This window comes from Gymnoscopelus microlampas (genome assembly GCF_963454915.1).
Source record: "Gymnoscopelus microlampas genome assembly, chromosome: 6".
NCBI classification, from domain to species: Eukaryota; Metazoa; Chordata; class Actinopteri; order Myctophiformes; family Myctophidae; genus Gymnoscopelus; species Gymnoscopelus microlampas.
Window position 1 is genome coordinate 42016772 of NC_139943.1, and position 16985 is coordinate 42033756.

General features: G+C 41.6%; 1 protein-coding gene across 1 annotated transcript in view; it reads left to right on the top strand.

The window, feature by feature from the left end:
* Positions 1–88: 88 nt before the first annotated feature.
* The window catches only part of ttc23 (tetratricopeptide repeat domain 23), a 20560-nt gene continuing 3663 nt past the window's right edge, over positions 89–16985 (top strand). Inside the window, exons 1-9 of the mRNA XM_084059577.1 lie at positions 89–411; positions 1133–1304; positions 3778–3898; positions 4695–4881; positions 5770–5919; positions 13493–13667; positions 13948–14053; positions 14499–14626; positions 15490–15639. Of these exons, the coding sequence (XP_083915703.1) occupies positions 353–411; positions 1133–1304; positions 3778–3898; positions 4695–4881; positions 5770–5919; positions 13493–13667; positions 13948–14053; positions 14499–14626; positions 15490–15639 (1248 nt within the window). The 5' untranslated portion in view covers positions 89–352. The remainder of the gene's footprint in view (positions 412–1132; positions 1305–3777; positions 3899–4694; positions 4882–5769; positions 5920–13492; positions 13668–13947; positions 14054–14498; positions 14627–15489; positions 15640–16985) is intronic.

Sequence of the window (16985 nt, forward strand, 5' to 3'; positions counted from 1 at the left end):
TCAGAACAGTGTTGATCTTGAACGCTCCTTTAGTTAACGTCTCATGTTTTGCTCTGAAAGCCGCCTTTCACTTTATACCGGCTGGACTTAGTTGTGGTTCTTTTTCTACGTTATCATGTATGGATGGACACACGTTCATCTGATCGGTGTCAACTTGGCGTTCACAGCTTTTACTCCAAATCTTCAGTACAATGCATTTCTCAACGAAGAACAACGTAACGCGATGTAGCCTGGCTACACGGTGCCGTTGTAGACACTAGACAGTGTTTACGTATCCACGGTAACTAGCAGAACGAGAACAGACGTGGATCTGAACTGTCTGACTCTGTGATCCTGGTGGATTAAGAGCAAAATGAGCGACGATCATTCGTTTGCAGAAACGTGCTCGAAATCCTCAGTTGCTGGTGAAATGTAGGTACCGACCGTTACATTACGTTTCCTCCGACCGACCCATTTGCATGTCGTCTTCAGTCCTAAACTTCGTTCATCGAGTCAAAGTAGCTCTGGTACACAACTCTTTCAGGCTATGGACCAGAGTTAGAGTCTAAGTAAAATGCACCTTTTCTGTAATGAATAAAGATAAAACGTCAAGCCTGCTTTACCCTGGCTAGAATGGCTGTGATTTTATATCAATTATTTATATGTATTAAAAAATAATAATATATACATAATATATATATATATATATATATATATATATATATATATATATGTATTATATTATTGTTTTATTGTTATTATATTTTTACGTAAATGATATAATACAAATTGTGTGTGTGTGTGTGTGTGTGTGTGTGTGTGTATATATATACATATATATGTGTGTGTGTGTGTGTGTGTGTGTGTGTGTGTGTGTGTGTGTGTGTGTGTGTGTGTGTGTGTGTGTGTGTGTGTGTGTGTGTGTGTGTGTGTCTGTGTGTGTGTGTGTGTGTGTGTGTGTGTGTATGTATGTATGGAAGAATACTTGAAATGTAGGCTATGCAATAGTGACTTTTTCAAGAATATAAACTTAGGTAAATGTACACAGGATTATCAAGGGCATTATAACATTGACATCAAGATAGGTGGTGGTGGTGATGATGATGATGATGATGATGATGAAGAAGAAGATGATAATAGTTATGTATTCCAGAGCCACTGACAGCAGCATCAATGGGACTGCTGATGCATCACCTGTCTGTGATACAGATGACATAAATCCTTCACAAACTGGATATACCACAAGGGAATTAATCATGATGCCTCCTGAAGAAAAACTCATCCATTTCAACAGAAGAGCCCAGGATCTGGAAAGTAGTCAACAGGTTAGCAGTGATGTTGCTAGGTTTTCAATGTAATGGGTCCTGGGATGCAAGGGTGGTCTTTTAGATGGGTCCCAGGGACATTTTATGGGTCCCCAATTACACGTCCCCCCCCCTATCGTTTTCTTTGATCTCCAATCTCCATATCTTCTATGCGTGTGTGACTGTGTACATTATATCCTGATGCAGTGGATCTCAACCTTTTCAGGCAGCGACCCCCCAAAATAATCATATTTTAACTGGGGACCCCCCACCCTGAGGAATTAGGAGTTGAGGCACTTAATTTAGTTTGATTCAGTTCCACAGATACATATTGTGAAAATAGCAGATCTAGATCAGTGCGACCCGTTCCTGCTTTTCAAGACCGATACCGATATATATACATATATTAAAAAATCATAAATATATTTTTTCAAATGTATATGATTCTGTAGTATTAGCACACCTTATGGTAAGAAATACTAGTAGTGGGCAACAGGTGGATTTAACATACCTTTGACCAATAGAATACATTTAATCATAGAACCTGTTAATCATTATTATTATTTTATTTTGTATTATTTATGAATGTAGAATTTATTTTTACTATTTATTGTGTAGACTGAAAACACTGGCTTACAGTGGAAGTATTGGCAAATAAAGAAATAGGAATTCAAGAAATAATGAAGACAAATACTGACAATGCCTATGAACATTGGCTTGCAGTTATTGCACATAGTCAACATGCAATAATACTATTAGGCTTGTCATTGAGAAAGGAAAATAAAGTTGTCTTTTTGAGGAGAAGTGGAACCTTATAAGTCACTTTAAGTTTAGCATGAGGGAGAGGGTCTACCCTCTTCAGGGAATTAATTGTTATGATATCTCTAAGCTACAGAAAACATCCAGTTGCCTATTAAACATACACAAGACACAGACGATAGACAACCGGTTACTTACAGCTGCCATTAATTAGTGCTTTTGTTTGCCTTTGTGGTCAAATCAGGGTCAAATGCATAGGATCAACGAGCCATCGTTAACCTGCTAATGTTACACAGCTGATTGGCAACATGCGTTAATCCACCACTCACTCTGATCTCCAAGCAAGTGGGAGAACACTCTAAAATCGGGGATTTTACTTTGGCTGGTCAATTTAAGATGACAACAGCAACAAAGATTAGTAGTAGACCTGTATGTATGATGATCAGTTATTATTCCAGACAGTGGTCTATCCAAGACGTTTTAACACGTTTAAGAGCAGGTCCTCATGCCGTCTCTCTCTCTCTCTCTCTGTGTGTGTAGCGTAGACTAACAGCGAGGGGCTGTGCTGCTGCTTCTGCCACACAACGCCGTTTAACCGAGTTATACTTCTCCAGTACAACGGTGTCTAACCGGAGAGTTATACTTCTCCACCAACGGTGCCTAACCGAGAGAGTCCATGTAGATCACAGCTGACAAATATTATATATTATCGGAGCGGTGTTCACTCTCCATTCCGACATCTCACCACTCCGACTAGTGGCTTCCGCGTGCGGTTAGGGTTAGGGTTAGGGTTAGGTATAGGGTTCGTCAACGTCGGAAAGGCGACATGTCGGAAAGGAGAAATGCACCCTATCGGAGCTAATCGGAGCTGCGTCCCATGGACGCACTAGAGTTGTCATGAATGCGTCCTTTCGCAATATGGTGCGTCAGCGACGCAGGACGCAGGCCTACGAGCATCTCTGGGTTAGGCAGGCATTCCATAAACCAGTGGTTCTCAACCTTTTCAGGCCGTGACCCCAAAATAATCACATTTGAACACGGGAACCCCCACCTTGACAAGCACTTTGAGTTGAGGTATTAAATCTAGTTTGACAATAAAGGAATGGTCACGATCTTATCATGTGGCATTCACAGACATAGTGCTTGTTACCTATAATAGCCTACTTTGTGATCTGGGTTGATTATTTGGTCAAAGAAAGAAAAACAAGTTCAACACAATATAAATGCACACAAGCCTCCATGTACATGTGCACCATTAGTTATGTAAAGAAAACATCACAACAACAAAAAATATAAATAAGTTAAGTCATGCAGGATCATAATGAAGTACCTGACGCGGTATATTAAGACTACAATACAGCATATACACACATAAATGTACACACACACACACACACACACACACACACACACACATCGTGCAGCGCACCCCCACGCACATACATACAAATATGGGTATAATATTTAGAATTAGGAGGCCCATGCACAACAGCACCTTAAATCACCCCAATGTGTGCCATGACTAATTTACATTGCTATTTTTTCTATGTTTTCCTTATTTTTCTCTTTATCCTTCCTTTTGTGTCTTGTTTTTTTTGCTGCTATCGTGTTGAGGACCCAAACCCAAAGATTTTAAAAAAGTTATTTAAATATTGTATATCTATGTCTCTCATGTCATGATGAGCCACCTAGCTAACATGTTAGTAGTGGTATTGATATCCATTTGTTTCCACAGATCGATGCCTGCATCCAGGACCTGGTTCGGTGTGCGGCCCTGACAAGGCTTGTTCATGGAGAGGGACTGAAACTAGCTCAGGCTCATGCCAGACTGGCCGATGTATACCTTCAGTGTAAAGGTAAATGCTAAAATGTCTTCCCATAATATAATCCATACTTTTATGATATTGTACAATATGCTAATAATAAGCATATTGATTTATTTTAAATTTGTTTTTGGGGGGGCTTGCTTTTTTTCTGCCTTTATTGATAGGAACAGTAGACTGATAGGAAATGGGAAGAGAGATGGGGGGGGTGACATGCAGCAAAGCTCGTCGCGATCAGGAGTCGAACCCACGACATGCTGTCAGCCTGGATTATAAGCCTAGGTGCCCAGACGGTTACGCCAACAGTCCGGGCCATAAAATGGGCATATTTTTTGTATTGTCTAGTGTTTCTCAAATGGGGGTACACCTGGGGGTACTGTACGTGTAGGTACTACAAGGGGTACGTGAGAGAAAGTTTATTTTAAAAAAAAAATGTTGAAAAAAAAAAAACTTGCCTATCACAACTGCTATTGAATAGAAAGCAATACTTATTTGCCGTTATGTGGTTTTATTTTGCACATATTTACATGAAAACTGGACTTTGACTTGAATGAAATGTGTAAGTCCAAAAGAATTCTGCTCAGGGGGCACTATTTGCAACTCCAATAACATGCAATTTCATTATTGGCTAATTAATCACTTGAACCCCAGCGTCCATATTCTCGTTGGAACATTAGACAAAGTGCAGTTGTAACTCAAGTCCAGTTCGCTAGGACTACCGGGGTTTAAGTGGTTAATGTTTGGATTTAATCCCAACATTATGGTAAATCAATTCTTTCAGTTCAGAACTAAATTCCGACACAGGATGATTATGCTCTTGTTCCTCCAGGCTGGCCAGCACAGGCCCAGGAGCACTCGTCTTTGGCCAGGGAGCTGCTGCCCTTCTGCTGCCCCGTGTCCACCAGCAGAGAGGGCAGACTACAGGTGCTCACGTGTCTCCTCGGCATTCTGCTGACACAAGGAGGAGCCACTCTGCTCACAGGAGAATATCCTTTCTGTCTGTCTCAACGGCTGCTGTGATAATGTGAACAGTTGAAAATGTGTGTGATGATGACATTATGTGAGCCAGTGCTAGGCAGTCTGTGTCATTTTTAGATGTCTTTGACTATTCAAAAATAGCAGATATACAAGCTCACAAGCTTGTAGATCTGCATTTTTTTTTAAATCGTTAACTTTTTTGCAAATCTTTGAATATATATATTTTTTTTTTAAAGCAAACATTTTTAACTCAAATATTTGCTTCTGGGGGATTCTACAAATGTCTTCTAAATCCTAACAGTGTTTTTGAAAAAAACACTTATGTTGCTATATCAGTGGTTCTCTAACTTTTTCATGTCAAGGACCCCCAAAATGATATGTATTTAGCTGCGGATCAAAAATATGTTGTTCCAGGGACCCCCCCCCCAAAAGCAAAGATTTGAGTTAAAAATGTTCCCTTTAAAAAATATATATATTCAACGATTTGCACAAATATTCACGATTCTTTCAGTGCCGCGCTATGAGCATGTATATCTGCTATTTTTGAATGGCCAAAGTATAAAATAATGGCTAAAGTGGTTACACAGATGCGTTCCCGGTTTTAATGGGTTAAGCTTAGGGTAGGCCTATGCAAATATTTCTGGACCAAAGTTTGAAATTCACTCTCAATGGTATTTTCTCTTGTACCGGTAACTGTAATTACACAATTCTTCAGCGTTGTGCAAGGTTTCCTAGCAACTAAAAGATACTGTAGAGAGGGAGATGATTTGAGCAAATCTTTTGTTAAAAGTAATTAAAATTATTTATACATTTCACATTATTCATTCAAGTATATCTATTCAAAGAACCCAATTTATTGCCCAGCACACATCTACTTAAATCTTATTATTTTTGAATCATTCAATGCCACATTTACTGAGAATAAGTCTTTCCTCCTTGACTCTCCTAACTCTTGAAGAGGCAGAGTCCTCTTATCTGAAGGCAGAGAGAATAGTGGAGGAGCTTCATCGGCAGGGTGGCATCACTCAGGAAGAGAAGATAAAGAATGAACTGGAAATCGCCACGGTTTTATCTAGGTACAGTACAGAAACATTCCCATTGTGTATTAACTGTACAGATCATTTTGGAACCTAGAACATATAGTTTAGTCACAACTGAAAGTCTATCAAATTATGATTAGTTATTATGTTTCTTATACTGGTAGAATGTAGTTTGCTGTATACCAGAGTGCTGCCTGGAAATCACCGGCCTTGCTCTATTTATTTTCTGTGACTATTAAAGTATCATGTTCAAGTGGCAGGTGGTTCTGTAAATAAACAACACACCAACACACATACACCGTGCCAACAGACACCAACAAAAAAAAAGGCTGGTCAAGTCAGGTCTGTCCGCTTCCAATCCAGATATGCCTGGAGCATTTTACATGTACAGAGTTTATGAAGTTAATGAGCTTCGTAATTATCTGACAGGCTTAATGTAACTAGAGATGGTTCAAAAACTTCTTCTGGTCAAGTTTCACCACAAGAGGGCGATAATGTCTGGTAAATCTGTTGATAATCAACCAACTCAGATTGTCTTAGGTTGGTTTTACTTACATCACTCCCATTGAAGGATGTCATTGGGCACTTCATAAATGTTTAGTCTTCTTTCGGAATATACAAAGCAGTACACTGTAAGGGGCCCTGCCCACTGACAGTGTTTTGGTGGGCACACTGACTTTGTGATGGAGTGTTTTGTGCAGTGCACACTCTGGCCTGTAGGGGAGCGTGGATGAGCAGCTGGGTGGGGTCTCTTCATGTCCCAGTTGTTCAGTGACTGCTAGAGTGCACAAGCATGGAGGGAAGGGGGAGAATATGGTCTTATGAGGATTTCTCCTGCTCTTTGCTCTTTTTGTGTGTTTTTTCTTAATTGCTCTTTCCCCCTGGCTCCGTTTCTCTCTTTCCCCCTGGCTCCGTTTCTCTCTTTCCCTGTGTGTCTCTTTTTTTTTTAATCTCTCTCCTCACCTCACCCCACCCTGCCCCTCCCCCACCGCACATGATTTACTACTGTTCTCAACCTTCATGTGTCGTGGCAGTCACCATCAGGTTCACTCCTATGTGCCTGTAAAGGTTTTTTTCTTTTCTTTTTTGCCATGCTCCACAAAAGACCCATTGATCATTTTATTTGTCTCATGTGCAGAACCCTGTACATGTTATTGATTTGCTTCTGCCCTCAAAGTATGTCTTTGTAGCCGAGCGTTGGTATTGACATGGGGAGGTCTCAAGGGCATGCCTGGCTGAGGAGAAGATGAAAGAGCTAGGGGATCACGATGGAGGCACTACATACACACGCATCAGCACTGCAGGGACTGATAGTCTAGCTGGAAAGATGTTACTGTACTGCCCTCTATGGACGCGGAATACACAATAACAGCACCCGTCCTTGGAGAGAGAAGTCAGACAGAATGCTATGTTAGAGAATTTTAAGCCTAATAATGCTTAAAACAATAACTTGTACTCCATTGTACGATGGTGTCACCCACCGAAAATAACCGATTTACAAGCTCACAATGGATCACAAAATCAGGCCTAAGTCTAGAAGTAGAGTACAGAGTAGACCCATCTGTGATATTGTACCCATCCTGTTAAGTTGAATTATTTAAACTAGGGCCTACTCGGGGACATGCATGTCGGGAACGATGCAAGATCTGATGTACTAGTTGTACCCGTTGTCAGCTCCACGCACATCACGTGTCTCCACTTTTGTTCGCTTCCTTCACCTTTGACCACAGCTCTCGTAATTTATTCTTAAGCTTGTTATGATGACCTCCTCTCTCCTACTTCTCATACTGTACCTTCTGTTCTCACCCACTTTTCTTTGAATGTGATAAAGTTGCCTTCCTTTGCCTCCTCCATCCCAACATCACATTCTTCGATATTGTGGCTTTTGCCTACTTTCTGTTCCATTGCATAAGCTGCCATTTACATTAGCTATGCGGTCGGCCAATCTGGGACTTACAGTATTCTGGCTAAACGGCACAAACGTGACGTGACTTGACGTCAATCCGTGAAGCCGAAGGTTTGAGTTGGCCAATCAGGGATGCCGATGCATACAATCGCCCGAACACACTGAGAATTTCTGCGTCCTCCTCAGACCCGTGGTCTGACATAGGCTATTCCTGGTTTTTCGATTAAGGGAAACTGTTGATCCGATCGAATTGCCATTCTACAGGTTTCACCTTGGGGTCATATGAGACACACAACATGACAGGTTGACAGATAGACAGAGATTTTGTGAATTAATAGAAGGATGTGGTTTTAAACCGGTATTTAAATGTTGTTGATAACATTGTTTCCAATAACTTTTGCTTTGCTTGCGTCATATTGCAACGCGTTGAGCTTGCACCTATTTTGCTCCCTTTGAAAGTTTGCACCTATAATGACATGCCCAAAATAGGGATGCCAGGTTGAAAGTGGTTAATCGTTTGTTGACATGATTTTGTGTAATTGAAAAATGTGCAGACTGTGGCTGGTGTTTAAGCTCGCTAAACCTCTTTTGTTGGGTGATGAGTAAGAGTTTGGCATGGCCCTAAAGCCCGGTCAGTCAATAATGTTGTGATCGGGGGAATGTTTCCAGCAAAGCCTGCAACAATAAAGTAAGCTCAACGCTGTTACAGACCCTATAGTCCAAATTTGGCCCTATAGTACAAAACATTGTATTCAGCTCAGAATTTATACTCAAGATGTGCACTTATGACCAGGCTAAAAACGTGTGACTGTCGGAATTTAAGGCCATATAGAACGTAGATTAGAATCGAGAGTAGATTTATCTGTCCCTTACTTATACAGGTTCTAGCAGTGAAATGTGCGCTCAATTAGTTGTAGCATAATTAGTTTAGATAAGTTACATTTGCATAATTTGTAATAATTCTATTTGTTTTACATTATTGAGAACAATAGACTATATAATAACACTGGTGTTCATGACAATGAATGGTACACAAGGAAACATCAGATTATAACGATGTCCTTTTGGTAAATAACAGATTTTCAAGCGATACATGGCAGGCGATCGCCTATATTCATTTGTGACAGAATAGGCTTTACTGTGTTCATTCCTCCTTGGAATCGGCTCTACTGTATAATTTTTGCCTGTGCGGGAGCCCAGAGCAAAGTTATGTCAGTAATGGTCTGGTAGCGTTCACTAAAAGAGGGCTGTGTGGGGCACCTTGGCCACACTTGTATAAATCCCTAATTACATTAATTCCACACTCTGTGGACTCTGGATTAGATTCCAGCTGCATGTGGCATTTATTCCTTCGCCCACCAGGAAGTGTGTTAAGGATACATGGTGAATGAGAGGATAGAGAGGCATTGTCTCCAGGTTCTGGCCATGCAGGCAGAAAAGGCCAGATCCGGCCTCACCGGACTGCAGTCGTACTGGAGTAGAAAGTCCCATGCTGCCCTAAAAAGGCTCTGGACCTCGTACTGCTCAGCAGCACAGGGAGTGGAAACACTCCCACTTCCCATCAAGGCATGTTTGGATAGTCTTATTCATGGAAAAATTGAGAAAAAGAGATGGACATTGGGGGATTTTTTTTTGCTGCCACCATCCACCGCTTGGCCCATCAGACACGAATAACCAGCCCCAGTGTTGTGACTACGGCTTGGCAGCACATCTACACTCGGTGGATAAACAAATTGGATCAGCGTCCGCCGGGGCAACCAGGCATGCGACAACTCTGTATGAGTGTGGATGTGTGGATGTAGAAAGATTGATTTGTGTAAAAGGTGCTTCCTGGTGATAGCACTGTGGCTATAGCGAGGGTATTGACGTGAATGGGCCCGTGCTTAAAGAAATGCTGCGTCCTTGACTGCAGCGCCGAATTGAATTTAGAGTCCATTAGACAGCCTGGAACCTATTGGGAGTTGAAGCTGTTAGCGGAGTGTAGGGATAGAGCCAGTCTCATTCCTTGCTCTAGCCTCTCTCTATTCTTCCTCTCTTGTGTCTCTTCATCATCCTTCTCTCTTGCTCTTTCTCACCCGGCAGGCCCTTAAATAGATGACTGTGAGGGTTTATTTTAAGATCATCTGAAGCTAGCATTGAACTGCATGCATTAACCACTTAAGCCCTATACAAATACAATATACTTAATTGTTTGATGATTCTAAATAGCGAAAACAGCCAATCTACAAGCTCACAGTGTGTCGCATCACAATGCGTTGTGTGCTTGTAAAACAGCGATTTTTGCTATTAATGTATTTATTTTTTAACCTTTTTTGGTAACACTTGCTATGCATCTCATGACTATAATGCTTTAGTTTATATACATACTTACAGTATAATGCATTATAGGGATGCCAGGTTCAAAGTGGTTAATACATAATATTCTAAGTTCCAGCAGTGTATTAGCAGCACCCTATAAAGTACATATTTGTCGTCTGATGTGGAATTTGCCGGAGATGAAGATTTTGCGGTGCATAAGTGCCACTGACCTGCTCCGTGTCATCGCGACCCATTCTTGGATCCTCACCTGTGTGTTTACGTGGTTTCCACTGTTGTAGAAGACTGCAAGGGCGAGCCTAATTTAGACATCATGCTGTACATTGGGACACAGTGGAGTGCAGTAAGGTTGTATTTATGAGACAGGGTTTTAGAGCAGGAGCCCAGAGGACTCTGTTAAGGGACATGTTGAAGGATGCAGCCTGAGACTGCAAGCAATGCTTTGGTCTGGATTGCTCTGTTCTACAGTAGTGTGCACCGTGCCAGGTTTTCAAAGGCAGCAGCCAGCCAAAGCCCTCACTCTTGTACTAGGGCCCTGTTTTGACAGAAGCGCCAACACTCTATAGTAGGCTTTCAGTGAATGCAGCCCTGGGTATACACATACAGACAGACAGACAGCCCAGTGCAGCAGTACTGGAAGCTATACTGTACCATACCTGTCATTGTGTATTCACAGCTTCTGGCATATATCGTATTAAATTTAACCCATTAAGACCTGAGGCCGATTCTACAAAATGTCTTCTAAATCCTAAAAGTTTTTTGAAGGAAAATGTTTTTTTTTGTTTTTTTACTTAGTTTTTATCCCTCGATTTTGTAACCCTTTTTTCACCCGGTGCCAATTCGCTAAGTGATCCTGGGCACTACACTCCCCCCACCAGCCTAGGGAGGCCAGGGCCGAGCTCATGCCTCCTTCAATGCATGAGAGCCAACTGACCTTCTTATCACCTGACAGGGGGGAGTTTCCCTGGTTGGACGTAGCGTGTGGAAGGAACACGTCATTCCAACCAGTTCCCTTCCCCTCCATCAGGCGTCCCGGCTGACCAGGGGGAGGCAGTATAGTGACCAGGATTACTACATGTTTTTGTGAGGGTATTAACTACCCTAGGAGACACGGGGAGAACATGCAAACTCCACACAGAGTAGGCCCTTTCGCCAATCCCACCTAGGGTATGGGCGCTGGTGACGCGGAGGAGAAGACACACCCCCAGCGCCCACAGCATCCCCGGCGGGAATCGATCCCAGGACCTTCTAGCTGTGAGGCGACAGGACTACCGACTGCGCCACTGTGCCCCTAGAAGAAACCTATGTTGCTTCATCAGTGGTTCTCAAACTTTTTCATGTCAAGGACCCCCAAAATGATATATATTTGGCCGCGGACCCCCATCTCAAAATATTTTGTTCCAGGGACCCCCAGAAGCAAAGATTTGAGTTAAAAGATGTTCGCTTTAAAACAATATATATTCAAAGATTTTCACACATTTTTACGACTTTTCAAAAATAGTAGATCTACAAGCTCGTAGCTTGTAGATCTGCTATTTTTGAAAAGCCAAAGTGTAAAATAATGCTTTTTTTAGAATCAAAATGTGACACAGATGCGTTCCAGGTCTTAAAGGGTTAAAAGGTAAAAGTAGTCCCACAGCTCTGAACTGTAGGTTTATTGAACACTTCTTCATACCTGAAGAAGAATCAGAATCAATCTTTATTGTCACATCACATTTTACAAGTAAGGTGGGCGTAATTGTGACAGGCCCATCATTGCAGTTAAAAGATAAATGGAAATTTTGATCATAAAAGAGAAGAGAGGAGAGGAGGAGACGGTGCATAATATTATAACCAATTTGCCAATGTGCATAATAAATTAAGTGTCATGAATGCATATAAAAGAGAGCTGTTGATTTCGTCGACTAAAACTATGACGAAAAATGTTCGTCGACTTCCTTTTTTCACTGACGAAAACTAAGTAAAAACTAAATAAAAACAAGCTATGACTAAAACTATGACTAAATATATTGACAATTTTGTCAACAAATAAAAACTGGACTAAAATGTTAGTGAGGGACTAGTGGAGAAGAGATCCAGTAGAACTAAGACAAGTCCTTTTATGTTTGGTTGCGCTCTGAAAATGGCAGATCTACAAGCTCACATGTGAGCTTGTAGATCGGCTATTTTCAGCATGCAAACACGTGTAAAATCAGGCATTATGACGCCTTAAGGCACCGCCAAAATACATTTTAGTCGACTAAATCAACTGTTGATTTAGTCGACTATAATCTTATGATATTTAGTCGACTAAAACTAGACAAAATCTAAAACATTTCGGATGACTAAAATATGACTAAAACTAAATGGAATTTTATTCAAAAGACTATGACTAAAACTAAATCAAAATTTGCTGTCAAAATCAACACTGAAAGAGAGTCAATTTGAACACAGTTCAGTTCAGTCTGTGCAGTGGCAACGGGCTTAGAATGTTTGGTTAGAATTGGTGTTTGTTTAATAAGCCTACATTGCATCGTGGTTAGGACTTTTTCAATACTGGTGTGACTTATTTTTTTGGTAAATATATCATACATACACGTGTGAGTCAATGTTGGCCAGACATCATTGTGCAGTTAATAAGTCATGGACACTTTACATTGTTTTCAATTGAAAATAGATTCAAATGCGATCATGTAACGATCATGTAACTTTGACAAAAATAACCGTGCCATGACATTTAGTGGATTACCTATCTTAAAGGGATAGTTCACCCCCAAAATATATATATATTTTTCTATTGATTAGTCACCCCATGGAGACTTAAAATTAATGGATATTTATTTGTTTTTGTCGCATCCCTAAGTCAATAATTTCATGACCGGCAGCCTTTCCGGTAGGAGACACAAAGAGTCTCCTTTGTGTCTCCTACCGGAACCGCTGCCATCAAACCGCATCAAATTATTGGCTTAGGAATGCGACAAAAAAAAAAAAATATCCATGAATTCAAGTCTCCATAGTCTACATGGGGTGACTTTTTTTGGGGGGTGAACTATCCCTTTAAAAGTCTTTTCATTTATATTATTTCATCCAGTTTTTCTGTTTTTAACTTTCTACTTTACTGTTATTCTGTTTTTATTCTTATGTAATGACGTTTTCATTGTACAGCATCATGTAACTGTTGTTTTGAAAGACACATTATAAATAACATTTATTTTCGCTATTTGACCTACAACAAATATGGATGCGATCTGAATTTGCACCGAGTGCCGCGCTATGAACTTGTAGATCTGCTATTTTTGAAAAATCTTAAAACATTTGTTTTAGATTTTTTTTCAAAAAAGATTTAGAAAACATTTTTAAGAATCGCCTCAGGTCTTAATGGATTAAATGTTCATCTATTGTGTGTAGGGTGTATCAGGGACAGGCCCGGCCAGAGGAGGCCTTAGACCAGTGTGAAAGGTCTCTACAGCTGTTGGAGGGCAGAGGAGGTAAACCCAAGGAGATATGCTCCGTCTATAAGGATATGGCAGCCATTGAGCAGGCCCGGGGCCATTTGGACCAAGCCATAGAGCATCTGTCCAAGGCAAGAAGAGACACACACACACACACACACACACACACACACACACACACACACACACACACACACACACACACACACACACACACACACACACACACACACACACACACACACACACACACACACACACACACACACACACACACACACACACACACACACACACACACACACACACAGATATATATGAGGTATATTTGAGAGGTAAGGTAATCTTTCTGTGGTTGGTACTCGGTGATGATGTGATGTGTCTTATTTCATGTGGGGGTGTTTCTGCTAGGCTCATGCCATAGCTGTGAGTCAGAGCCCGGGGGGCCCGGATGGGGCTCACATCTCTCACAGCCTGGCCCTGGTCCTCTCTGGTGCAGCAGAGCCCCATCACAATGGTGAGTCTATATTCTCACACACACACACACACAGGCTGGAGATAGTAGACAAGACCAGCGCCGAAGGAGGACTTAATTGGGATTTGAATGTCCCATTGTCTTCCTATATGTTAAGCCAGCCTTTCAGATCATGTTTTAACAGAGCATTATGGTGCACAATAAAATGCGGAGTGTTAATTTAACTGCATCTAAAAATGGACCCACAATGACTACTGTGCTGATGTAGCTTCGCGGAAGACACTGCACTTGTGCTGCTATGGTGCTGCTCAAGCCAGTCAAGTTCAACTATGGGACGTTGTGGTAAAAAAAAATAGCAGTAGGACACCACAATTGAGGGGGGGGGGTGGAAGGTTCAGGTAAGAGACGGAATCCAAAATATCATCAGATATTACCAGCGTAAGGTAATGAAGATCATGCTGTTTGCATCTCTCCCATGTTCCTGTAGATGCTGCAGCTCACTACTTTGAGGAGAGTCTACGTGCCTACAGGAGCTGTGTAAAAATACAGGATGTGGCATTCCTCACTGCACAGGATGACTACTGTCATTTCCTCCTGCTCAACGGACAGCAAGAGGTTACACACACACACACACACACACACACACACACACACACACACACACACACACACACACACAAACACCACACATGAATATTCATCTGTTATGATGGTGTAGCTTGCCGAAAACGGAACTGATCCACAAGCTCACAAAAATAGCCAATCTTCAATGCGACGCGTTGTGAGCTTGAAGATTGGCTATTTTCTGAGTGCGACACCCTGATAGGTAGGGCTATCACTCAAATAATTGCGATGAACGATTTCATTGTGTCTCTGTCGTTGAAAATTAATGGAAATAAAAAATTGAATGGAATAAAAATTACATTTGTTTGGCTTTTAGCTTTCGAAAACAAAAGTTGCACAGGGCAGATATGACAAATAACACATATTTAATTACTTTATACTTAAAAATAAACATTAATAGTGGAAATAGCCGATCTATAAGCTCAAAACGCGTCAGCTTATAGATCTGCTATTTCCACTATTTTCGACATTTTTTGAAAATATATGACATTTTCTAACATGGAATTGATTATGATGATTATGACGATTATTAAAAAATAATTGCGATTATATAAAACAATTGCGATTAGATGTTTATGTAATCATTGTGACAGGCCTACTGATAGGATGAAGTACTGTATAAATCAGGCCTCTCTGGCTCTCTCACCGTTTTTTGGGGTCTCACAGGGGTTTCACAAACCACACCTGCCTCTCTCATAGGGCACAAACACCATGGAAATGGCCCGTTAGAATTTGTGTGTGACTGCCAAGGGAATGGTTTCACCTGCTGCTGCTGACTGGGGGTTTTAGCAGCTATAGCTCCGCTGAAGGCAGTAGATTTTGTTCTTGAACGTAACTATGTCTTACCGTTGCAGAGATGCGTGGAGATGCAAAGGTCGTCCCTCGCGCCGAAGAGGTCTGCGTTCGGTGACCTGAGCGTGGAGGTGGCAGACGCCCTGCAGCTGATAGGAGGCGTGGAGATGACCCAGGGCCGGATCCGGGAAGCCCACAGGACCCTGAGGAAGGTATAGTTTGCGGATCGCAATACAGCATTGGTTCTCAAAGTGGGGTCCGGGGACCCCCAGGGGTCCTTGGGGGGGCGGGGGGGGGGTTCCAGGGGGTCCCCAGCAAAATGTGTTAATATAGCATTATACTTTGGCTATTCAAAAATAGCAGATCTGCAAGCTCATAGCGCGGCACCGAGTGCCGCGCTATGAGCTTGCAGATCTGCTATTTTTTGTAAAATCTTGAACATTTGTGCAAATCTTTGAACGTATATATTTTAAAGCGAGCTTTTGTAACTCAAATCTTTGCTTCTTGGGGTCCCTGGAACAAAATATTTGAGATGTGGGTCCGCGGCCAAATACCTTTCATTTTGGGGGTCCTTGGCATGAAAAAGTTTGAGAACCACTGGCATACAGCATACTCCTTTGTGATGATTGTTATAGCCTGGCATGATGTTTCTAAATGTACTCAGGGCCGTGTTTAAGCACAGGCAATGTAGGCACATGCCTATGTCTTGTCGGGGGGCGAAAAATGCACCCATTAAAACATTTAAAAACGTTTTTTTAATTTTTTTTTTTATTAAATAACATTAACCTAACCCTAACCCTAAAACCGAAATAAAGTAACAAAGAAACCCCCAAAAACGGCCACAATCCGCGAAATAACCGCAAAATTTCGCACGCGTGCATGTGCGCTGGGGGGGGGGGCCCGAAAACTGTCCGTTGCCTAGGGCGCATTTTGACATTAACACGGCCCTGAATGTACTTGTTAGACAGTAAGTAAAACACTCTGGTCGAAACCCTAAGCCTACTATATTTCATTACGGCGCTATGCTATTCCCCCACACATGACATAATATTGACCTTTTTTCATAGCCAAGATATTTGGGGATGGCCTTCCCTAAAGGCCAGGAGTCAGAGGGGTGTGGTCCTTTTATATAACGAAATAAACCAAGAAGAGGTCGACAAGCCTGCTTAAAATATACCACAAAGTGTTCCTGTCATATTGACATGAGCTATTTTCACCGTGGGTCTCTGAGGCTCCCCGCCATTACAGTAGAGTAGCATGCTAATCTTGGAGAGGTGCAGAGCCACTCTCCTGGGTGTAAAATATCACACAGAATGACATTGCTCTTTTCCTCGCGTTGGACGGAGCCAAACAGATGGGGCTAGCTCAAGTTTGGAGGGAGAGTGGAATTTTACTAACTGCTGTCAATTAAAGGGATATTGACCTCAATTAAAGTGGCCTGCCTTCTTCTAAACAAGTGACATTCCTAATTCTAAGTCTGTCAAGGGGTACATACAAGCAGTGGTGGAAGAATACTATCCTGCTTAAAGGGCAAGACCACTTTGGTAGAGGTTTGGGT